Raw genomic sequence first — 24,847 nt, 5'->3', positions numbered from 1 at the left:
ACAAAGTGCCCCACTCACAGAGGTCATGTGGCACCAGGCTTCTGTCCCCATGACACATTCTGGGTGCAACAACAGCATGATATGGCCACCTTTGCCACAAAATGCCTGGATGCAGAACTCACATGGCTGGTCCACCCCATCACACAACACCCCATGCAGAGAAGAGCAGTGGCACCAACTGTGGGTCCTGCAAAGTGTTCCAGACTCTGCCAGCAATTGGCCTGTCCTGCCTGCCCTCATGGCTTGAGCTGAGAGCTCTCAGGCTCACCAGATCTTCACTGTAAAGGCTTCAGTCCTTGGTAACAGCTCATAGAATCTGCTGCTTTGGTAACATATTCCTCATACAAAACCTTGATCCCTGAAGGAAGGCCAGTTCTGCAAAGGCCTTTGCAGTTCTATGCTGGCTGTTTACCTCTCTCTGTACCTATTTTTATTACATTCCTATGGTTTAAAAAGCCTTTCAGAAATATCTGTATTTAGAGGGACACGGATCTGACAAAGTAATTGACCCACTCTGACCTCAGGGAAGTTATTTCACTCTCTGCATCATCTTCTCCAATTGAGAAGGAGAACAATCATATGAAATTACCTGGCATACCTCCCAACGCAGCTGTAAAAAAACAATTATCTGTTATTTAGGACTAGCTGTAAAAGTGGGAAGGTGGTGGTAGTGTTGGAGAAACACTGTAGCTGGTGAGGCAGGGCAACTGGGAGACCTGCAGGAAGCTCAGGTGATTGTCACTATTTGTGTGACAGCCTCATGGGTTTATGGTTATAAATAGGATGCGGATGCCTCTCTGGCCCCAAGCACAAAGTCTGGGCCATGGAAATACCCTTCCCCTGTGACACTTGACTTTTGCATGGGCTTTGGTTTCCACCAGTCTAGGTCCAGATAATGACAGTAAGCACAAAGCTGTGTGGTGCCCACCTTACATCATGACCAGGAGCATGGGATTGTTTCTCCCTGCCAATCTTGCCAGGGCCAACATAGATACTTGTATATAAGGATGTCCCCTGTGTTCAGCATGCTGTCCACAGCCCCTGCAGGAGGCTGACTCAAAGGCAGAGCAGGTGTTTGGACCTTCTTATCTCAGGGAGTGAGCTGGCATCTAAGGAAAGGTGCCAGCATTGCCACCACCCAGTATCAAAGAGATGACAGCTCTGCAGTGGTCTTGTGGCTACTGCTATTGAACAGGGGGAAGCTGTCAAAAGAGTTCAAAGCCATTTCTTTTATGTGTCTCTTGTGTCTGGTGTGAGGGGACTTGGCACAATTGGGTTTTGCGTCACTGCAGGTTGGCCCCTATGGAAGTTGAGACAGACACTGCACTCAGAGTGCTTCTTTAAAAACTTCAGGGGGCTCCAAGCAGCACCTTGTTATTCAGAAGTCTTTCATACCTTTTCTCTATAGCTTTTTAAAGGCAGCTCCACACAGCTCTCAGGGTCTGTCCATTAACTAGTCTATAGACTCAAGGCCTCAGCTCTTCCTCTACCAGAGGAGTATTTGTACTACTGGCACAGATTAGGGGACAGGGCAGGCAAAAGACTGGGGGTGTGCTCTTGCCAGTGGAAATGCATAGGTGGTCATGGAATAGCAGATTTCTAATTTACAAAATGCCAGCAGAAGCAGGGGGAATCTGCTTTATACAAGACAAATCAAAGCATGACAAAACTTGGCATACCAAAGTAGCATTTTGTGTGTTTACTGCATTTTAGTTCCCTTTTGAAATTTTTGAATGTTAGATCACTGTAATGAGAATTTGAGGAAGCTGGTCTGGAAGGCCAAAGGTGACAAGGGAAAGCATTGCACAGCTGGCTGAGAGAGGACAGCTACACATAGGAAGCTCTGGACTGTCAGTTTTCACTGAGGCACAGCCACCGTAGGCTGGTGCTACATCTTTCTGTGCACAGAGGCAAAGAAGGGTCCCAGGGCTGTTCCCAGTGATGAGGAAGAGGGACTGCAGGACTCTGAAGAGCTGAAATATGCTGAACAAATAGCAGGGGAATAAGGGGACTCTCCCCAAGCTTTTAATGTCACAGATGGCCAGGGGTGGGGTAGCTGTGTGTCCACAGAAGACGGTGAATTCATTAAGCACTGTGGGGAATCTCAGATGCTCTCAGCTCATGTCAGGGATCTGCAGGTATCACAACTGAGGTGATGTCCTCCCTGGGCCTCTCTGCAGGTGTTTTTGTACCACTGTTCACTCGGTCATCTCATGGACAAGAAGGAAAAGGGAGAGGCTCTTTTGGTCCAAGGACAAGAGCAAAGAGGTTGTGTAAGACATATAATGTTTTACTGTCTCTAATTAGATCAGGAAGATTAGTAAATAGAGATTAGGTGACATAAAAGGAAGAAAATCAAAGCAGGAGACATTCTCACTTCCAGGTTTACATGAATGAGTGCATGAAATAGGTTGAGGTTTCTGCACCAGTAAATGTCTAAAAACGTGTTACTGAGGTGAATAAAATTCAAAAACTCATGGTTACTTATTGAATGCTACAGGGACCCATGGTTGTGCCCTATTAGTTGTGTTAAAAATGTTAAAGGTGTTAATGTCCTAAACGGTTTGTAACCCATTTGTACCCCAAACCCCAGTTCTTCACCTTCTGAGTTGTACGTTACCTGTTTTCTTCCCTAAAAACCCTAAAATCCCTTACCTTCCCTCGGGTTAAACCTCTGCTCCTCCCCCGCCTGCTCTCTGCTTGCTCCTCTTTCCACTTCCGGCTGATGTCACACCTGCCCGTCAAGCTGCTGCCTCCACCCTTATGGAAATTGCCGAAACTCCCATAAGGCCTCATTATAGCCGGAAGTAAGGTTAACATCAAAAATCCCTAATTAAAACGAAGTGATACAGGATACAGATATATGGAAGACAGAATTAAATCGGCAAAGCACTCAGAAACCCTCAGGTAATGGCGGAAAGCTTCCTGATTTCTCACCATAACTTATAAAGTGTGAAAAGTGCATATTATATGGCTCTACGCAAGATATTTACTATATGTGTTATGTTGTGCTAATTGTTAATGTGGTATTAATATTTTGATAGTATGGTAAATGTAGTTTTGTAGTTAAAATGTAGTTTTTATGTACCAACCACAGGAAAATATCAATCTTTCAAAGAAGAAAGAATTTACTACTTTCTTATCAGAAGAGACCAGCTCCTCCTGCTTTTCTCAGCCTAGTGGACGCCATAGAGATTAAAGGAAAAAAGTGATACTAACCAGAGACAATTCTTAGTTAGAATGGAATTTATGCATTATGTATAAATTGTATGAATATTTAACAGGCTATTGCTTTTAAGAGATAATTTTTTGTTAACAGGGGTCCTTCTTCAGAGCTTGTAGCTCGGGAGAGGCACCCAGACGTCTGTAACTTTGTTTTTATTGTCTTGTATTGTCCTAACTCTAAAACTGTTCAATTTTTTTACTCTAATTCTATTTTTATAACCATCTTATTTACTATTAAACTTTTAAAAATTTTAAAACAAGTGATTGGTGTTTATCACATAAAGTATCCAGACAGGGAGACTACCCTGGACCAAAACGAGTGATTTGCATTTTGAGGGAAGCTCTGTGAGGTGCGTCGTCTGGAGTCAGCAATGTGAGTGGCTGGATCGATTCGCGCTTCTTTTTTCAGGGGTATCTGGAAGAGGTAAAGGTAGCATAGGTGATTTTTCGAGGCTTCCCTTTTTCAATAAAAGCATTTAAGGAGCTGATTTATTTCTTGCTCTGCTTATTTACGATATTACTGTAATTTCAGAGATCCGCTCAGCTCTCTGAATGCCCACCAAAGACAGAGAATGGATTTCTTCAGAGCAGTGTTAGTGATTGGGAACGACTGGCATTTGGTTTCAAACTCATCTATTTTTATGGCAGGTCCCTGACCACCCCTCCCCTCTGTGCGGGCTCCAGTGGTACCATACATTTATTTTCCGACAAACACGGAAATGGGGCCCGCCCTGCACTGGCGTCTGGCACACGGCACGGCCTCAGCCACCTAACATGGCGGGCGGGCTCCCGCGATCACGTGGAGCCGGCGCGCGGTGACATCAGGGCCCCGTGAGAGGAAGTTGTCGCGGAGGCGGAAGCGAGCGCGGGAGGCGGCGGGGTCCATTAAAGCCGACGAGGCGGGCGGGGGGTGTAGTGATTGGGGTTGGGCTGCAGCGGCAGTACCAGGTGAGCCCGGCGGGCCCCGCGTGCTGCTGACGGGGACTGGGGGGTGGCGGAGGCCTCGTCCCGGGCGGGGAGCCGTTCGCGGCCCCTCCCGGGCACCGGGGGATCCGCGGCGGGAAGGTGGTGGAGGCGGCGCTGTCTCGGTGCTCCCGGCCGGCTTTGCACCGGGGCCCGACTCGTTTGTCCGCCCCGAGGTGGGCCCAGGCGGCCGCGCTGTCGGCGCCGAGCTCCCTGGAGCCGGGCCCGGCGCTGCCCTCGGGACAATATAGGGCGGTCTCCCCAGGAAGGGGCTCCTCCCTGAGGGCCTTTCCCGGGGTGAGCGTTTCGCCAGGCCTTTGTGGAGCTTCCCCTGCTGAGAGGCTCATAGAGGCCCGAGCAATGCCTCCCGGGGAAGGAGTGCATTGTCTGTGGCGTGTGGAGCTGCTGTAGCTCCTCGTGAAGCCTGAAGAGGCCTTCGGGGTAGCTGGTGGCCGAAGAAGGGCCGGGGCTCTGGGGGGCGGACGGGGGGCGGCGGCGCTGGAGGTCGGTGGGGGTCGCTTTTTACATGAACCGGTAGCCCCGGGAGCAATTAATCTGACCAAAGAGGCGGCCGAGTAGACTGGCAGTTATTGCGAAAGTAGCTGTCGGTGTGTGTAAAGCCTGGGTCGATTCTAAGAACTATTAGAGTGGATGTTAGAAGTGTTTTTGTCTGCGAGTGTATAATAAGGTAAATTAAGTGATAGATCCATTATTAGTTTCCAGAGGGGGAGAGAGAGACTAATAAATATGGAAATGCCTGATGGTTGTAGTTAAGACAATTGCACTCCCTGTAAATAGAGGAATTATTTTAGTAGTAAAAAGGCTGTCTTAATCTGAAGTAGGGTAGGTAACCTCAGCATCAAAATGAGTACGTCTCACTTAGTAACCGTAGGTCTTTTGTTCTCAAAGATGGAAAATTGAACATTATCTCTTGGAAAAGTACAAATATTTGCTGATAAGCAGAGCTGTTATGGTCTGTGTGTATAAGGTCTTTTATATGTAAACTGAGAACACATGACAGAATGAAGACAGCCCCAACTGTAAGCAAACTGTTCTTTGTTTGACACTTGCCAGCATGGAACCTTTAAAGCTTTCAGTACTTGTCACTGGCTGGCCGGATCTGGCCTGACAGTTTGTGTATCCATGTGGGAATTTGTTCTGGGGAAGTGGAGAAGTCTCTTTTTAGGGATATGGTATGTAAGTAGGTATGTCAGTGTTCGACTGGCTGTGATGTGAAGGCTATGGTGGTACCAGTGGTGTGTGAATAGTAGCTGCAGCCTAGCTGTGATTCCAGTAGAATCAGGCTGCTGGAGTCAGTGTACACTGGTCTCTCAGGAGCTGAATTTGAGGTTAAAGGGGGTGGAGTGATTTGAATATTCCTTGTTGAATAATCAAGGCTTCGTTGGTGTACTTACTCAGGAAGAGCAAGTATGCTTGTCTTTCTCCCTCTCCCTTGTGACTCCCAACAGCTGACTGAACACGTCTTGCCCTCCATGCACTAATGAGCGGACCCACCATACCTGCTTGGCCTTAGTCCTCAGAATTAAAGCAGTTCTAATACTGTTAACTTTCAAGCACTGCCTGGTGGGGTGGTTTTGGTTTTTGGTTTTGTTTTGTTTTTGTTTTTTACTCTGTGCTCTTATGTTAATACCCTATATCTGGTGTAGAAAAGCTGTTAGATGGGGCTAATCTGACCCATTAATAAGGAAGACTTCTAAAATCTGATAGCAGTTTCTTGCTCTCCCAGCCTGTAGTGTGAGGTACTGATAAGATGGAGGGGAGTAGCTGTGTTAAATGTTCTTCTTCCCTGTGGTGTCACACAGTGGTCCCTGTCCTCAAACTCAAATACCCTTATAATAGCTCAGCATGGAATCACAGAATATTCTGAGTTGGAAGGGACATGCAAGGATTATAGAAGTTCAATTCCTGGCCCTGTACAGGGCACCGCCACTTGTGCTTGAGAGTATTCAAGTGCTCTTGAGCTTGGCCAGGCTTGGGGCCATGGCCACTTCCCTAGGGAACCTGTTCCAGTGTCCAGTCACCCTTTAGGTGAAGAACTTTTTTGCTATGTCCAGCCTAAACCCACTTTGACAAAGTGTCATGCTGTTCTAGTGATGCTGTCACTAGAGTGAAGAGGTGGGGAACTGGACACCCTGAGTTGTACCTTCAGGGCAACAAGTTAAGAATTTAAATAACTGTGTTGCAGAGTCTGCACTACAGGCGTCCTGGCCCTCCTGCTGAAGCCAGGGAATCAAACTCTTTGAGGGGTACAGACATTACAATATTGATAAATCCTTAAGTGAAAGTGTAAAATGTACAAGTTCTGCTCTGAAGTGAACTGAGGAAGATACGACTTTGCTTAGTTTGCTAATCAAAATGAAGGCTTGTGAGCAGGAGGGTTAGCAGATTTATTTTCTGCAGCACCTTCTTAAAGCTTGTGTTTTAAGATACTTGTATTGGAAGATTGTGAGAATTACCTGTTGGAGCAAATCTCTGGCAAAGCTTGTCCTTGAGGAAACATGACAATTACCATCAAACCATCTGTGCAAAACTATAAATAGCTCTGTTTCTAACATGTATGGGATTTTGGTCTGACTTCTGTGTTAAAATGAGACTGCTTTATGCAGAACTTAACATTTGGCTGTAAACAAAATTGCCTGTGCTTGGTTAGGGGTTAGGGTGTGTTTTTAAATGCTGCATTGTGAGAGAGGGTTTGCAGGTACCTGGCTCAAGAATATGGGCTTTGAAATGGGGCACTTGGATGTTTGCATTCTCTGCAACTGCTGGATGATGTGGGCTCAGAAGTACTTATTGTTGCATGCCCCTACCTTTAGAATACAGCGATTTTGTTAGTAACTGAAGTAAATTGAGCCTTTGTGAAACCAGTACAGAACCCTCACCTTGCATGTATCCAGTGTTTCCTTATGTCTTCTGGGCTTCTCCTTGGCTGTGACCTCACCTGCTCTGAAGTCCCCGTTACTAGGTCCTGATGGACCTATGATTCGCTTGCAGAGCTGTAGTGTAATTTAAAGATTGTTGCCTCCATAGAAGGAAGTCCAGCTAAGACCTTACTTAAATGCTAAATTTGTTTGGGCACTAGCATGTGCTGCTTGTCTGATAGCAGTCTTGCATCCTTTCAGATGCTTCATTCTTGCACAGCATTGTCTTGATAATTGCAGTTTAATTGCCTGATGAGTTAGAGTTGAGTTGGCTTTTCTCTGCAGCTTCCTAAAATGATCTTTTGTAGTTGCTTTGTAACAGTCTGCCTTCAGATATAGCTGTGACTGGAGATTGTGAGGCTAAAAGTGTCACTCTCTGCAGCATCAATCTAAACATGAGCTGTGCATCTCAAAACTGAATTAGGTATGGATAATTAATTGAATGACAGTAGTTAATATACCGTGCTTATTTCTGCAGTGAGGGGCTTGACTGAAGGTCCCATTTCTCTTTAAATGCACCTTGAATAAAGCTTGCAAATGAGCGTCCAAGGTCAGGAGCTGCATGTATGCTGCTCAGAAATAGCAGGTGATGAAGGGATACCACTGTGTCACTTGGTTCCCCCTGACTCCTGGTGTGCTTGTTGCTTTTGCTCTCTGTTGGTAGGGAATGCAGCTCTCGAGCCCAGTGTGCTGCTGCATTTTGTGCTGGCAGAGATCTGCCTTGGTGATGTCATCACTGCTGTGAGTGCTGCTCCTTCGAGGCTGCTCTTCCTCTCCAGTGCCAGCAACCAGCTCTCTCTGTGGGGGAAGCTTTGTCAAGACTACTGTTGCTACCTCATGGTCAATGACCCTGAGAACGGAAGAAAGCTCATCAAGGCCACTGAAATGTGTTGATTTGCAACTTATCTCAAATAGCCTTGACTTCTCTTGCCAGGAAACCTGTTATTGAGGCCATGGCTGTCTTCATAGGGCAGTGAAGTTTCAGGATGGGGTGGCCTGCCTTTGAGATGGAATTGAAGTGTAAACCTGTGGCACTGATTTCTATCTGTATGATTTAAAGTCACTTGATATAGTGAGTGATTTGCTCTTCTGCATAACCACTTAAAATGACAGTTGAAGTTGACTAATTGTGTCTAACTGTACTTGCATGAGTTTCAAGCAGAAATTGTTAAATGAAACTTTAAAGTTAAGTTTAGTAGATCCTCTTAATGTCAATTAAAAAAACTAGTATTTTTCTTGAGTCTGTCCTATATACTGTAATTTCGGTCACTTGAGAAATAAGGTGGACTAGTGAAGTGGTGGACAAAAGTGGAGGCCAGCAACTGGAGCTGCCTTCAGAGCCAACCTGCCTGGAGTACCTGGACCTTGGTTACTGGGGCTACCAGTTTATCTAACAAGTCTGTACTGAGCCCTTGAATTCCTTCCATCTGGAAGCAGAATCCTCTTCAAAGTAACCTGTCTGGTGCTTGTCTCCCTCAGGTGGGCTGAGTCACTTCGCTTCCAGGCATGGATAATGGAGTCCAGACTGGCACAGTAGTGACATTGTCTCGAGCATGAGCAGTGAGAAGGTTTTAGCTGAGACATGCCTAAACCTGAATGTTTCCCTCTGCCTAACATGATGCCAATTGCCCACAGAGTTCTTTTAACCTCACCATGCAAGTAAGGAGTTTATTGGACCTTTGGGGATCTTCATCGAGAGAACAGGTGAAGTGGTTAAAGTATTGATGCCGAATCTATGCGAGAGGTATGAGTGTATCTCTGAGTATCCACAGTACAAATTCCTTGTTAGTCACTGACTCAGCTGTCATGGCAAGCTACCTGTTGCACTGCCATCCTGGTACTGAAATACTTGTCCTTCCTGCTCTGCAAACCACATTAGCATAGGAAGAGGTATTGAGTGTATGTAGGATCAAGAGTTCTGCTTGCAGATCAAGGTGTAGTTCTTAGATTACAACATGTCTCTAGAGAAAGCTTCCTCTCTGGAAGACTCATTACTGACAACAGCACCTCCTGGAAGGAGGAGTAATGCTTTTGCCATTAGTGTTGATCTGGTGCTTCTGTATGCCTGCTAGTAGGATTTCCAATCATTACCTGTCCTTTCACTTCTATCAAGCTTCTTATGCTGCAGGAGACACAATATTCACTCTCCAATCTGAATATCAGATATAAGTTATAGCCTCTGGCAGACCTCCTGAGGGCTGTCATTTGACTTGGTCAAAGTCTCCTTTTAGTCTTTTGTTTCCTGCCCAGTCTCTAGGAACTCTGGCAGCCAGGAGTGGATAAACAAGGCTTATTTACCACTGACAAGGTCTAAGATCTGTTTTGCTTACCACTGCAAAACTTATCTATTTGTGTTTCTGAAACTGAAAGCTTTACAGGAATGTGTGAAAACTTAAACTGTAGTCAAAACTAGAAATTAATCTGAGCACTTAAAAAATATTGTCAGATATGGTAAATATCTAACAACTGTGTGTCAGTGGCATGGCTAATGTTTTGAATTGGGGAGCCTTATCTTCTAGACACATAGATTAAAACCCAGCTGCCTCTGGCACTGTGTTTATTTTATAGAGAGCAATAAGGGAATTGTCACTCAGGGTATGGCCTGATGTGAGGACTGTGCTGAGCTCTTGATATTCGTGTCAGGGTTAGTAGAACTGTTGGGTGGTTCCACTGGCTGAGTGGCTGTGTGCCAAAACACCAGCAGACACCACTGTATAAACTAGGCTGTTTGAGCACTATAGCTGTGTTCCAGTTAGTTCAAGATTTATTTTACTTGCTGGAAAGCTGTCCACCAAGGAGGCCGTTGTGGTAGAGGCATCATGGAAACGGTGCTGATGTAGCTGCAGTGCTTTTCGTAGGCAAGGCCCTTAATCAAGACTCATGGCTTGTTGCCTAGTGTCTCCCAGCAGCCAGTTATGTGCTCAGCTCTCCTCCCACATCCTGAGATTGTCTCCCCCAGGGCAAAATAGGGGAAGTTAAGCTTGCTTTGATAAAGGGGGAGGGGTGTTAAAGCAAGCATGCCTGTTCTTGTAACAGCTTCATCCTTAGTGGAAATCTGCTGGGAACTACCTGAAATCTTGTAGGATTTAACAGGGGAACTGCTTCTTCCTGGAAGGTAGGAGCACAGCAATACTGATTCTTGAACGACATGACATTCTTGACATGATTTGAGCCTCCAAGAGAACAGTAGCAGAAGATCTTAATACACTTGCTGTGAGTCTGTCAGGATATGTCTGCCCAATCCTGAGAGGATATTTTGTGGTGTAAGGGCCATTTAGCTGCTAGAGGAATCAGTGGACTAAAACTTCGTGACTGGAAGCATTCAGCTTTCAGTGAAACTTCTGGGTTTGGTTTTCTTGTAAAGATGTCTTCCTATAACCTGAGGACTTCTACTTAGCAGCTTTGGCTTTCTTTCTGGGAATCCTGGTCTTGTTAGCGTCTAGCATTAGCTTCAAAAGGATCGTCCTGGACTCGTCTCCTGCCACATCTGCAATCTCTCATACTTGCCACCCACTGTAGAGATGATAGGAATCATCCTCAGGTTGTTGAGCGAAGTGATCCACCCAAGGTGGCTGGCCAGCATAGCTGGCTGCATCCCTGGGGACCTTTTCTTCACTCCCTTCCTTCCATCACTTTGGCTCAGTGTGATTATCACCTGTGAGATCCTACATGTGCTCCTGTGATGTTAGGCTTAGCAGCAGTCTGGGGAAAGTACTGTTCCTGTAGACAGCAAGAAATGTCCTCCAGACCTTTCCCACTGCCCCTAGGCATACTGTTGGTCTGATTGAGCTTAGAGAAACATTTGCTGTGGTACTGTAGGCAAATGCATTTTCCTGCTTGTTTTGCTCCCACTTGGAAATCATGTAGTCAGATCAACATGATGCCTCCTCACGAGAAGGTGGTTGTTTTGATATCTAAACCAGTAGAAATCAGGTCAGTTTTTGGCATTAGGGGTGGTGTCTAGTCCTACATAGTTAGAACTTTCTACAGTAGAATCACAATTCATTATGACAGCTTTACAGTCAAAAACTTGTTCAGTTCCACAGCTAGTATTTAAACTTTGTGCAGCATAGAACTCTCATCTGCCAAGAGGTGTAACAGGCCTGTGAATCAGTGAGGCTTGTACTGAAGAGCTTTGCTTTGAGAACTTGGGCTTTGGGCCTAACTGATCATATGCAACACTGCCTCTCAGGAATGCAGCGCTCTCCAAATCTCAGCCCCAAGGGAGCCACAGCTGAGCTGAGACCTCAGGCTAGGCAGACACCTTCTCATGTGCAAGTCCTGTGATTTCATTGCAGACATGGCTCCTACCAGTGGCATTGCTTCAGCCTTCCCCGTGTTGTCTGGACTCTGGGCATTTCTCCTTTCAGTGAGCTCTGAGTCCTTGCACACATCATGGATGTGTGATAGAGCCTTCAGGTGGGGATTGAGGGGATGTCTGAGGCAACCTAAAACCTTACTACCACTGATAGGAGTGTTGCCCAGCACAGTCTCTGGAGCTTCCTTGATCACACCAAGAATCTCTTATGCTCAAAACTGTTCCAAGGCTTCTGTTTCCCAGCTGGGTTTTCTGCCTGTTTCTCCAAGCTGCATGTTGCCCCATTGTCACTTGAGGACACAAAAAGAATGATAGTCACACAGTCGAGTCAGGGCAAAAAGAAGGGAAGTTTATATCCTTGACCTCGCTTATATAGATTCTGGACAATGCCCAGGGATTGCAGAATAAGGTTGACACCTCTCCACCCCACTGGTCACACTAGAAGTCCATCAATTGTCCCTCCTTCAAGAAGGAATGAGAAAATAATCACTTTATGTTGCAGTCTGTGAGAAGATTCCACTACAAAAATATGAACAGTCAGAAGGCTAAAAGAATATGGCAACACCCCATCATTCTCTTCACTTAGCACTACACTATCTTAAGAGCATGTTACCCATAAACAGGATGCAGTAGAGTATTTGTGTAAGTCTGGTGTCAGCTCTCTCAGGGAGCTACTTCAGACCATGTCAGTTGCCTTTTAGCACTGTGTCACACCGATTTGGTGCCCATGTTGAAGCAGACAATGAACAGAACTTGAAGCCATGTGGCTGAACTCCTGCTGCTGGTTCCTAAGCTTCACTCAATTCTAGAACAGTTGCTCCAGCACTGGAAGCTGCAACTCCATCCTCAAAAGGAGGTGTAAACTTACTGCAGACAGCTGTAGTCTAAGAAGCTAATTCCTCTGGGATGCTGAACCATGTTCTAAGATTTGATTTTGATCTGAGCCATATCAGTGTGCTAGCAGGCATCTAAAGCTCTAGGCTCTTCTTCAGGGTGAAACTTTTGGCATAGGACTGTCAGATGGAGGTGGGATATACTGGATATGCACCTGACAGCTTGCAATATAATGTTTTACACAAGGTATAAAAAATTAAGTTGTAGCTGAGGCTTCCAGCTCCATGAACAGAGATAATTTCTGTTTCACAGGGCTGTCTGGGAAAGGTACCAACTGGACAGAAACCTGCTCTTGGTGGAGCAGTAAGCAGCAGGCATCTGAGCTGCTCTTCTTGAGGAGGGAATGAGGAGCTTTGTGTTGGAGGTTAGATTTGTTTCTTTTTTACTTGTAGATTTTTTCTCATAAGTTGCTAGGAAACTAACTACTGGCTACATATAGGTACTTAAGCAGAACAAAGGGGCCAAAGGAGAGGAGTTGTAGCACCTGGCCTACACTTCTTTTGTCTCTGGGAGTTTCTCTCCAAGGGGAGAGATAACGCAAGTTTTGGGGCAGGTAAAGGACAGGGCTGGGGGCAGCTTCGATGTCTTGCCCTCGGTATCGGAGAGAGGATGGCCAGGCTGCTGCTTGCTGCGGGAGTTCACTCTCACCATCAAGCTCGGTCCTGGGAAATCTACCATCATCTGCTTGTGTGCCCCGGAATTCTGAGCTCGCTTACTCTTGCCCTGCTGGGCTGGCCCTGTCCCGCCACCGCTGCTTTCTTCAGCCCTGCTTTGAGGCTTTTTTGCTACTCTGTGGCCCCACATTTCCCCTTCTCGGATGGGACATCCCTACTGTTCCAGTTACTACTGCGGAGCTTCTGATATATCTCATCCACCAGTCCAGGATTTTCTACTGTTCTGGCTTGGTGCTCTGAGTCCCACAGGGGCACCAAGATCAGACTGCCCCAGGCTTTGCTTCACAAAGCCCCTCGAGGTTCATGTTTATTATTAATGCTGCTGTAATTGTTGTTTGCTTGCCTTGTTATACATGCTAGTAAAGAATTGTTATTCCTATCCCCATACCTCTGCCTGAAAGCCCCTTTAATGTCCTAAATTATAATTTGGAGGGGATTTGAATTATCCATTCCAAGGGAGGCCCTGCCTCTCCCTAGCAGACACCTGTCTTTCAAACCAAGACACTGTGCTTGAGCTTTTGGCTAAATATCAGCAGGAGGGAATATATTGGTTAGAACAGTGACTTAAATGTGTTGGGAAGAAGGAGGTGGAAATCAGTTTTGGGATGCTGCTTGATAGAACAACAGATAGTGTACCCTTCCAGCAAAGCTGTCACAGGAATATCTTGCCAGCTGCTTTTGGTGTGGGCTCTACTTGAACTAACTGCTGCTCTGTGGTGCATCTGTGAGGTGTGAAGGCACCTCTGTATGGACTGTAGGAGCCCATTACTGTCAAAAACAACCTATTTACAGGGAGCAGTTCTTGGCAAGTTGTCAGCCCAAATGACAAGATGTTCCCAATTTCCTTTTTAGACACAGCATGTGTCCCACTAAATGTGAGGCTTTTCCCAATGGTATTTTCCTGTGAACTAGGGAAGCTGAGCTCCTGATAGTCCTGTCATGGGAGTGGAAGAGTACAGTCCTGCTTGTTAAGCCTCTGTCAGTGCAAGACTCAACCTGCTATTATAACTTCCCATGTTTCTGTAGTAGTCCTCAGTATGAGGATGGTGGATACATGTTCTATATGTAGAGCACCCAGGTTTGGTAAGAAAAATATGCAGGCTCTGTAGCAATCAAAAACATCAAATACAGACGTATTTCTAGTTTCTTCCTCAAAGACATCTTAGCATCTCTTAAGCCACGTTGATATGAAATTAATAACCCCTGCTGATTGTCTTCTGGCTACTCCTGTGCTTTTGCCCAGCTGAAAAGACAGGACTTCTGTCCTCCTTGGGTCTATGTGTAACTCTTGGGAGAATGCAAGTAGCATATTAAATATTGGTATCTGTTGGTCTCAGATTTGTGTTGAACTGTTCCAGCAGTCACTTGTAGCTTTGTATTGGTTGACACCTTGTTAGCAATGTCTGACGAGCTGGTGGGAACCAAGCTGTTGTTAAATTGTAACTGGTAAAACCTATTCAGCTGCATCTGGGGCTCTGCTGCAGTTGGAGTTTGAGGCTTCAATACAGAAGGTGTCTGGACTGCTCGGACACTCTGCAACCACAAACTGACTCTGGTTAGGTAATGGTAATAACAGGCTATGCCTTTCCTCAGGATGAGGCCTTGCTTTTTCAGAGTAGCTGAAGAATTGGAGCAAAGTAATGTATCTAATCGAAGGTTTAGCTAAAGTATGGTAAGGTACAGTGTGACCATGGGGCAGGTGGTATCTGCCAGGCTTGGTCCTCTAAAAACAGGATAAACATTGAATGACCATCTCATTTCAGTGGCTGAAGATCTAAGCAGACATAAGCCCTTGAGATGCAAAACATGCTAGGGAACTTGCTACTTTTGTGAGGGAATTGGTTCAGTATGACTAGGCTGGTCCTGAATCATATTTCTAGCTCTGGTTTCCTTTAAGAAATGCCAAACCCGGTAAGGGAGGAGGGAGGGAATAAAAATAGCTTTCTATAGTACAGAGACATTCATGCAAGAGAACAGTAAGTAGAGGTGCTGTTTCTGTGTCAAAAGTGCAGTTATCTGCATTTTGGGACACTTTTTCTGCATTTCAGGACTGAAGATACTTCCAGAACACTAGGGTAGCTTTTGTCTGGTCACTGTGGTGAGCATGCTGCTGTGTGTGGTAGTCCCTAATGGAGACCTGATCTGTCCACATCAGCTTGTTCATGGTGGGTGTTTTTGCTAAAGGTCCTGTGAGAAAGTGGAAGCTCTGCTTATCAGCCACAGCACCTAGAAGAGAGCTGCAGTGCTTCAGGGTCAAATACACCTTTTTGTGGGATAACTGCTTACTCTTGTGCTGCATTCTGGGATAGGGAGCAAAACTAGACATCCATAACTCTGAGTTTAGCTCTGCTCAATGCCTGCTGCCCTACCCCTTCATGCCTAGTTGGTGTGGTGTTAAATATTCCTGGCAGAGGACACAAGGCAAGATGTGCTGTCCAAAATCTTCACTTCAGTGCCAAGTTGGTTTCTAGCAGAAAGTGCAGGTGGTAGGCTGATAGCTGTAGCAACAGGGAACTCCTGGTCAAACACTCCAGCCTCTATACAAACACTCCAGCCTCTATAGTCTCGTTAGGATTGTGGCTCCAACTGTTCAATAGCAAAGCTGAAACAGTAAAGACTGCTCAGCAGCTTCCAAACTGATATGGCTATGCTGCTGTTTAGGGAGTCTTGTCTTCCATGGAGGTGGGATTCCCCTAGGGCTGGATGCTTTCATGCTAAAACTGTCCATGAGCAACTTAGAATATTCCTTTTGCAAGGAATATTAAGCATAGCTAATCTGAGGTCTGGTGAGCCATCAATGCAAGCTATTACTGTTCCTTGCTTGTACTAACCCTGTTAATATTAAAATGCCTGCACTGTGACTTGACATGTGAACATCTCTAAGGAATTTGTAATCCTCCATTTCTGCTTTGAGTTAAAGCAGCTGTCTTTAATATAGCAAGGGAAAGGAGGTTGTAATGTACTCTGAAGCAACAAAGGAAACCTAATTAGACTTGGCATAGGCTTTATTTGCTCTTGCATCTGAGCTGTAGTGCTATGAAGCTTCATAGAATGGATTTTGACTCTTCCTTTCAGTTCAGCTAAGCCAATGACACTTGCAGGTTATCTGTTAGGGATTTCCCCTTGCTACTCCTGCAGCTGAGTGTTAAAGGCAGTAACAGTATTGTGGGAGAGAGTGTGCTGTACTAGCTTAATTTCCTGAGGGTCAGCATATCATTAATTGCTTGTTTGCAATAGGCAAATAGGCATTAAATATGCATTAGGCATTAAAAATGGAGTAAAAGATCTCCCCTCCTGTATTTGAGACAGCTGTGTCATTTCTTTGGCACCAGTTAAGCCAGGAGGAGGAATGATGATGACTGGTCTCTTGGCTAATGTGGAGTGTCTGGTGGCTCCTGAGCAGGGCTGGCTGGGTGTGCTGCTGTAGACTGTTCTGAGCACTCATGCAGATGAACTCGTTCAAAAAGATTTCATGCAGTGTGAAACAGAGCTGAGTTTTGGCTTAGATCTTAACTAACAAGTTTTTCTTTGTGATACCTCTGAAAAAAAGAAGTGTTTGTTCAGAAGTACTCCCAGGACTGGACATGTGAGCTCTCACACTGCCATCTGAAGGGCATGTGCCTCAACAGAGTGCTGTTCTGGAGTAATTGTGTCAAATACCATAAGGCAAGACAAGCTGCATTATATAGTGCAAAATAATCTTAGTGCTGAGTCAGTGGGACTCCAGCCTATGTCAATTCAGCCATTTTCTGCAGGACCTGAAGATGTGTTTCTTTGTTGTACTGGGCAAGGAATTACTCTGAAGTGTTGGTCCATTTACACCTGCAGTTATATTAAAGTGGGCTTGGCCAATTGACTAACTGGGCTTCAAGGCAACATCAGTCAAACCTAGTAGAACAAGGGTGTGAGACAGGGCAGTGTCCACTGCTAGTCCCTGGCAGGGCTGGAGTTCCTCACATTCTCATAGCCCACATGAACTATGAAGCTGTGGCAGCTTCTGTGCTATGGCTCACATCTGTTGCATCACCTGAGATGGAAGCTGAGTGTCTCACCTGCCTGGTGTTGATGGAGGCAGTGACAGCTTTCACACTGCTGGGTAGCCTGTCAGCTATGACAAGAAGGCAGTGTCAGCTCTGACTCAGCCTGACTTCCTATGTCTGTAGATGACTGCTCAGCTGAGTTATTTCTAACGTAATGAATCTTGACAGCAGTTTTCCCTCCCCTCATAGCTGGACTTCAGGCTATGTTGAACTTGGGTGATAAGCATCCAGTGTGGTTTGGTGTTGCAATTTAGGGCTCTGCAAATCCCTCCCTAAGCATGAGAAATAATGCCAGCTTGTCCAAAGCTGCTTCAAATACCAGGAGGCTTCAAATACCAGTGAGCTGCAGCAGCAAGTGATATTGGAAACACTCTGAGGAAAATAGAAGCAGTTCCCAGAAGCATGCTGGGTTCTGGCACAGCCACTTCTGGGTGAGTTTTCTTCTTCTGTCCTGAGGAAGTCAGGTGACTTGCACTGGACCTGAACCTATGTAGATGTTTTCCATGACAGTTCAGTGTACACAGCTGTCTTTAAGCTGTTTTAAAGCTCTGTTTACTTGCTTCTTGCTCCATCTGGGCTGCTTGTGCTGCACAAGTCTCTGGCTTGGCTGGCAAAAGTGTCACTTGCTCTGCGAACACAGGAGATGCAGGCTTGAAGGAGCTCCTGTGGTCTGTTCTCCCCATGGATACAGGGGAGACAAGATACAGTGTATGGATATTGGCAAGAGCAGGAGCAGAGCAAAATGTTAAAGTTGTTTGCAACTTTCAGTTGGCTTTATCTTGGCGAGCATAGGTGGGCTGTCAGTTTGATCAGGGAACAGTGCAGTCCACTAGAAAAGAGAGGTGTTGACACTTGGAGAAGCTGTCCTCCACATGCTCTCTGGCATCTACTAACACCCATCTAAGCATGTCATGAGCCCTGTGGGTGACCTGTCACTGTTGCTCATTCCATAGCCCCTGGCTGTTACCTCCCCAGCACTGAGTCCTGTTTGGATGTATCTCAAGGATGTCATGAAGTTATGCAGGGAAAAAACCTAGAAGGGCCGAAGCCCAACTAGAATTTAATCTGGCTACTGCTGTAAAAGACAATAAGAAGTGTTTTTATACATTAGCAATGAAAAGAGAGTTAAGGGGAATCCTCATCCATTATTGGATGTGAAGGGAAGCAATGACAAAGGATGAGGAAAAGGCCTGCTACATGACTTAGATGCACACTCAAGACTCTGTGGCTGTGTGGGTGGGCACTGAGGGAACTGGTGGAAGTGCTTCCTGAGCCCCTTTAAATCTAGCAGTTGTGACTCCCTGGGGAGGTCCCAGTGGACTGGAAGTTAGCAAATGAAATGTCCATCTACAAGGAGGGTCACAAAGGAGGATCTGCAGAAGGCCTGTTAGTCTGACCTTGGTGCCAGAGAAGGTTATGAAGCAGATATCTTGAATGTCAACGTGCAACATGTACAGAACAACTGGGGATCAGGCCCAGTGAGCATGGGTTTAGTAAAGACAGAATCTGCTTGACCAACCTTTGACAAAATGATGGAATCACTATCACTGGAGGTGTTTAAAAGCCGTGTAGTTGTGGCACTGAGGGACGTTGGTTAGTGATGGCTTGGCAGTGCCAGGCTAATGGTTGGACCCATTGGATGATCCTGGAGGCCTTTCCCAACCTAAACAACCCTGTGACTGGGGTGGGTGCAGTCCAAAAAGGTGTAGCTGTAGGTGCATCACTACAGTAGCTGCAGTGGTGCTCCTTCAGCTTCTGCAGCATTCATTGACAGCAAAGGCTACAGCACTTCATGTCTTCTAACCCTCAGAGCTTGAGATTATTAAGTTCTTTTGCAACTGGACTGCATCTAGTGAGAGGCTTTTACAACTTGAAGCCTCCTGTAGTATTTGGGTGAAATGGGTGTAGTTATCTAGCACATTAGACTGTATATCCCAGGAAGTACACAGGATCAAGCTGCGTGGAAGACAAATATCACTGTTGTAAAAGTGAAGGCCTCCTTAGCTGTGAAAATCAGGAATAGCTCCTGAAGAGTAGGAGTTGTGTGCTGTAATGAATGTGGTATAGCAGGATGGAAATTTTAGGGTAATCAAGTCCATATATACAAGGGCCTAAATACCAAGGCCTGTTGTCAAGGATCTTTGAAGTCAAGTAGCACAGTAATAGCCACCTTGTGGCTCCTCTTGCTGTACTGAACCTGCAGGGCTCCTTCAGGAAAGCCAAGAAGTCCTTGTGTTGTGGAACAGGTCAGTACCAAAACAGGGTCTGTGATCTGATCCAGCACATAAGAGTGGCTGGCCCTGCCCCTCCCCAGAGGTGTGGAGAAGGACCTCATGGCAGGGAGGGTGTGCTCAGTCCCTGTCAAGACCTTGTACTTGCTCTCACCATACTAAAGTATGTCTAGAAGTGTATTCAGGCCTGCTGTAGCTTATGAACTTGCAGCTGCCTCACTGGTCTGAAGGAGACCTGGGAGCAAATAAGCGTGGAACTCTGAAGTTCAGCTCTCTTGCGAATAGGGTGTATCATTAGTCACCAGTTTAGAGCCTCCTGCCTGTGAAGTTTTTTTGCAGGATGCAACTGAACAAACAAGTCATCATCTAATTGAGTAGAGGACCATCAGTAGGCTGAATGTTGAGGTTTATCACTGTAACCTTATTACACCAAAGCTGAGCTGGCAGCAGTCAGCTTCCTGTGCCTTCAGAGAAGCCACAGAGTCTGGTAGCAGTCTGCTTTCTAATTCAGCCGCCCTGTGTGACTGTTGCAGCTGCTTCAACCCCTGCACGTTATTGGATTTAGTTCTTTCACAAAGCACAGCTGCTAGAGAAAGCTACCACTTCTCCAAGCTCATGGTGCAGGAAGTGCTTGGGTTTTGGTTTTGTTTTTTTTTTTTTTTTCTTATTTTTTTGCTGGGAAACTACTGAACAGCACAAAAAAAAGCTTGAATGTGGTATTAGAGATGTGCCTGCTTACCCCTCTCTTCGTGGCATGTGTAAGAATTATCAGCCTGTGTTGGGATCTAGTATGATTTACTGCACTGCCTCAAGTCAAGGGAGATGGTTTGGGCTAGTATATCTACCAAATGGCCTGGAAATAGGCTTCAGAAGGGTCTTGGTACAGTCAATGACAAGTGCTCGGCTCATCTACCTCTTGGTATTAAATTGCCTCTACTGGTCTGACATGGCCCAGCCTGTGTAGTGGGCAGACGGTTGGTCAGTGCTGAGTGTAGCCTTGAATTGGAGTCTGGTTTAAGGAGTGCTGTGCCATGCCTGTTGCTCACTCCTTGCTGGAGTCAGGTTTCTCAGACTCCAAATTTGCTGCTTGCTTTCTTGGAGGAATGACATACTGATGGTTTGTGATGGGATTGTTTTTCCTTTCTAGTGTGAAAGATGACTTCTAGGAAGAAAGTGTTACTGAAAGTCATCATCCTTGGAGACTCTGGGTAAGTGGAAGTGCCTTTAAGCTGCTAATCTATATCTGGCTAGAGCAGTGCTCTTGGCTAGTGGGAGAGCCTGGATGCAGTATAAGAAATCAGCAGTGCTGGGAGGAGAGATTTTACAGCCTGTGATAGCTGTGTTACTTCACAGGTCTAAGAACTCTTTACCACCCTCTGTCTTGAATGTGTCCCTGCAGTTTAGTATCTTGAGGTCCTGCCACAATATTAAATGGGGAAAATGTGGTGGGCAGACCATGGAGTAGCAGAGAGGAATAGCCTTCTGCAAGGAGGACATATATTGTTGGAATGAGGGTTTCTCTTAAAAAAAACCCCAAAACCCAAAAAACACCCACCCAAAATCACTAGTAAGCGTTCTTAGGTCACTTCCTAAAATTCTGTCTCTGTCACAGACATAGTCTGTATCGAGCCATCTGCTTTGCCTCTCTGGGCTAGCTGGAACATGCCCCCTGGAGTGAAAGGCTTTGCTCTCTGCTCTCAGCAAGGAATCTGCTCTGCTGTCAGAGGTTATTTGCTGTGCAGGCTGTAACCTGATTCCCATGACATAAGGTTTATTTATACCACTGTCCCCAGCAAGCTGTTGTTCAGGGAGTGTTTCTCAGCCACACAGAAGGCATGTGAGCCTCTAAGCTTGCTCTCTGGGGAGGATCTTCACCTCTGGGTGCCTAGCAGATGTGTTTGTGAGCTGTTGCCATCTGAGATTCTGTTTTTCCACCTCCTCCTTCTGCAGAGGCTGAAGATTACTCTTTGTGATGGGTTTCTCTGAAGCATTTCATCTTCCAAAATTTCCTTCATGGTCATAATGTGATATCTGTTCCTTACCAAGGATCAGATTAGTGATTGGGAAGTGAGGTTTCCCAGGATGTAATCCTTTGTATCCTTGAGTAGCTAATGCTCTTACTCAGCTAGTGCCTCAGCATCTCTTGGTGTGCAAGCTCCTTCTTGCAGAGGTGGGTGCTTTTACCCTGGTTGAAAAGCCAGGAGGTTATGGGTGGTGAAGGGCACTGGAATGTTCTCTTCAGGGTGATTAACTCAAACATTGTTGTAGAAACAGCCTACCACGTCTGTCTATCTTTTTTGTGTTTCTGTGCAGGGTGGGAAAGACATCACTCATGAACCAGTATGTGAATAAGAAATTCAGTAACCAGTACAAGGCTACGATAGGTGCAGACTTCCTGACAAAAGAGGTGATGGTGGATGACAGGCTAGTGACAATGCAGGTAAGGAGGGACTCTGCTCCCTGCTGCAAGGGGGGCCATCACCCCACTTTGTGGAAGCATCTGCTCTGATGTAGCTCAGACTGGTGTAGGGGTCAGTGAACTGAGTGTGAATCTTGTTTGCACTGAACTTCTGTTAGACATAAGTGCTTCTGGGCTTCTCTACAAATTTTCCCATGGGCTGAACAAGGGAATGCAAAGATTACTCTGGGTTCAGCTAACAGCAGTGTTGCTAGGCCCTGTTTAAAAAAATGGATTTGGTACTGTCAGTATACTAGATCTTGTTAGAAAGATTTACTTTCCTAGTGTTCAAGAACTGGAAAGGACTGGGAAAGGACTCTCTAGGTCAACCATTCGTGTCACCCCAAGTCCTGTGGGTGTAGTGTTAACCTGCCAGCCTGCTTATGTCTCTGGTATCTGAAGATTTCATCTCTCCATGGTGAAACTGACTGCAAGGCAGCAAAAGCTGGCCATCAGAGGAGTGTCTGCACTCTGTTGGTATCCATGTGCATCCAAGCACTGCAGGCAGGTCATCTGCTGACCCTAATACCCAAGTCCTGCTTGTGCAGGACAAGGATATGTGGAGGCTGAACACTAAAAGGGTCAACTATCTTTAGAAGGTGTTTCTGGCTCTTGATGCTTAGTGCCTACAGAAATCCCCAAGCCTTCAGGTGCTGCTATCTGCCTAGCTGGGGACTATATATGCCTGGTGGGGAGTTTGGAATAATGCCCTAATTGCAGACTGACTGTGTCAGAGCTGCCTTATCTGCCCTGTCTTTTGCTCCAGATATGGGATACAGCAGGCCAAGAACGATTTCAGTCTCTGGGAGTTGCCTTCTACAGGGGAGCAGATTGCTGTGTGCTGGTATTTGATGTCACGGCTCCCAATACGTTCAAAACCCTAGACAGTTGGAGGGATGAATTCCTCATTCAGGCCAGTCCAAGGGATCCTGAGAATTTTCCTTTTGTTGTGCTGGGAAACAAGATTGACCTAGAAAACAGACAAGTGAGTACTGGGACTTACTAGCCTTCTCTTAAGAAGTTGCTGGAGTGGGAGACCTTGTAGAAACACAGGAGGGTTGCCGGAGAAGTGGGAGTGGGAGGGGGAGGTGCCTTCAGAGTGACTCAGATGTCTGCCATCTGAGAAGGGTTTCTTCTGCCTGGAGAGGTCAGAGCCCTGTGCACAGCGTGCTCCTGCCCAGTGGTGGAAGGATTGCAGCAGCTTCCTGGGGAGGTGAAAGTAGAGGAGCTGCTTCTCCTTCCGCAGATGTGCTGAGCAGTTCTATGGGAGCAAGCCAGTGCTCTGTGGTCTCATCGCCCTTGGACATGGTCCTCTTTGCCCTTGGGCTGGGTTTGTCTGGTGATGGGAAGTGGTCTCCTGTGTTCTGTTTCAAGGCTGTGGCTTTGATGAGGTCAGAGCTGCTCAGGTTGGATATGAGGGATCTCTGACCTTGCCTTGAAATAAAACCCCTCCTTGCATAGCAGAAGGTAGTGATGCTGCTTTCTGTCCACCCAGGTCACCACAAAACGGGCACAAGCCTGGTGCTACAGTAAAAACAACATCCCCTACTTTGAAACCAGTGCCAAGGAGGCCATTAATGTGGAACAAGCTTTCCAAACAATTGCACGAAATGCACTTAAACAGGTAGGGAGGGGGCCAGTGTGCAACCCTGTGCCAGTGCTGTGGGCAGCCTGGGGCTCACTCCCAGCCTTCCCCAGCTCCTTGCATGCTGGGAGCTATCTGCAGAGCCGTGGCATTAACTCCTTCTTCTTTTCCACTAGGAAACCGAAGTGGAACTTTACAATGAATTCCCTGAACCCATCAAGCTAGACAAGACTGACCGAGCGAAAGCTTCTGCAGAGAGCTGCAGCTGCTGAGGGAAGAGGGAGGGGTTGAGCACAGTCCTTCACAAACAAATATCACACTTAGGCCTTCAAACACACAGCCCCTCTTCTGTGTTTAAAATGAAATTACAAAAAAAAAAAAAATTTGCATCTCCAGCTGCCAAAATCCACCCTTCTCTCATGAGCATCTGAGTCCTGCACTTCAGAGCTCACATCCCCTCACCATCCACATCCCACTTCTTGGTAACAGACCTTTCTCTTAGTTTAAAATGGAAACTTTTATGTATGTTTGGAACTGAATCTAATTCCAGGTGTCCAATGGAGAGAAACTGTTTACAGGTAATCTGTGTAACAAGTTACATACGTTTTTAACTGTCTAGTGTATTCCCCTGTGAAGGCTGCAACTGGAAAGGCTGATTACCCATAATTCATTGCAAACTCAGCACTCAGTCCCACTAGGTTGAGTTTTGTATGTATCTCTGTTAATGCTTGTTACTTTTAACTAATCAGATCTTTTTACAGTATCCATGTATTATGTAATGCTTCTTTAGGAAAAATCTTATAGTACATGTTAATATATGCAACCAATTAAAAATATATAAATTAGTGTAAAATTCCTGAATTAAATGTTCAAATACTGAAACACAGGTTGTGTAGAAAGTGAGGAGGACACTTGTGACCTGCGGCATGCTAGCAACACAGAGTCCAGATAGAGGCAGTATTCTGTACAGTAGAGATGAACTATGTAAGCCTTCTTGTTTTGAGGCCAAAAAGGCTTAATCTTCTGGAAAAATCTGTCTGGCTTCCTTGTATCTGAATTCTCAGATTTGCATAACAACATTGATATGCACACTGGATTATTTGATTTAAAATTAAATACAGCTATGAAATGATCTCATTTGTTCACCTCACCTACTGCTTAACTCCTGACATCCTGGAGCAAGCAAGAGGAGCCAGAGCTGAGGTGTCCCTGTGGCTCATTATGCTGTGGAAGCAGCTCCTCTCCCCACCTGGGGTGTGGTAGCTGTTTCTGGATGGCTGACCTGGACTATGAATCTTCCCTTTCTTCTTACTGACTGCTAATCTGGATGTTTGGTATGGAAAAACTTGGCAATCTAGTCCCTTTCCTCTCTTCCTTTCTTCCTGGTATTTGTTCTTGCGTTTGTAGCTTGCTTAAATGGAGCCCTTCTACCTGTTTTCCGGAGGTCTACATTCTAGTACGTAGGCTGAGCTCTTATGTAAAGAAACAAACATGATGCCAATAAACTTAACAAGAACAAA

At 45.9% G+C, this 24,847-nt stretch overlaps 1 protein-coding gene across 4 annotated transcripts; it reads left to right on the top strand.

Annotated features, from left to right (window-relative positions):
- Positions 1-2,808: 2,808 nt before the first annotated feature.
- On the top strand, positions 2,809-24,847 carry RAB7A (RAB7A, member RAS oncogene family). Of its 4 annotated transcripts, none has more exons than XM_040075941.2 (6): positions 2,809-2,907; positions 20,432-20,492; positions 21,598-21,724; positions 22,509-22,727; positions 23,238-23,366; positions 23,504-24,847. In XM_040075941.2, the coding sequence occupies exons 2-6, from the start codon at positions 20,440-20,442 to the stop codon at positions 23,597-23,599; spliced, it is 624 nt and encodes a 207-aa protein (XP_039931875.1). In that variant the 5' UTR covers positions 2,809-2,907; positions 20,432-20,439; the 3' UTR covers positions 23,600-24,847. The 4 variants fall into 4 exon arrangements, with proteins under 4 accessions (XP_039931875.1, XP_039931874.1, XP_039931877.1 ...); XM_040075940.2 differs by lacking the exon at positions 2,809-2,907 and adding an exon at positions 4,055-4,173; XM_040075943.2 differs by lacking the exon at positions 2,809-2,907 and adding an exon at positions 14,968-14,989.

Source organism: Hirundo rustica, chromosome 12 (genome assembly GCF_015227805.2).
Source record: "Hirundo rustica isolate bHirRus1 chromosome 12, bHirRus1.pri.v3, whole genome shotgun sequence".
Lineage (NCBI taxonomy): Eukaryota > Metazoa > Chordata > Aves > Passeriformes > Hirundinidae > Hirundo > Hirundo rustica.
This window is presented reverse-complemented; position numbering and strand designations above follow the sequence as displayed.

Excerpts from the sequence above, each read along its gene's own strand:
- RAB7A (XM_040075941.2), top strand. The coding sequence starts at position 20,440 with ATGACTTCTAGGAAGAAAGTGTTACTGAAAGTCATCATCCTTGGAGAC. Across the intron at positions 21,725-22,508 it reads ACAGGCTAGTGACAATGCAG|ATATGGGATACAGCAGGCCA; the intron begins GTAAGGAGGGAC and ends CTTTTGCTCCAG. Across the intron at positions 22,728-23,237 it reads TTGACCTAGAAAACAGACAA|GTCACCACAAAACGGGCACA; the intron begins GTGAGTACTGGG and ends CTGTCCACCCAG.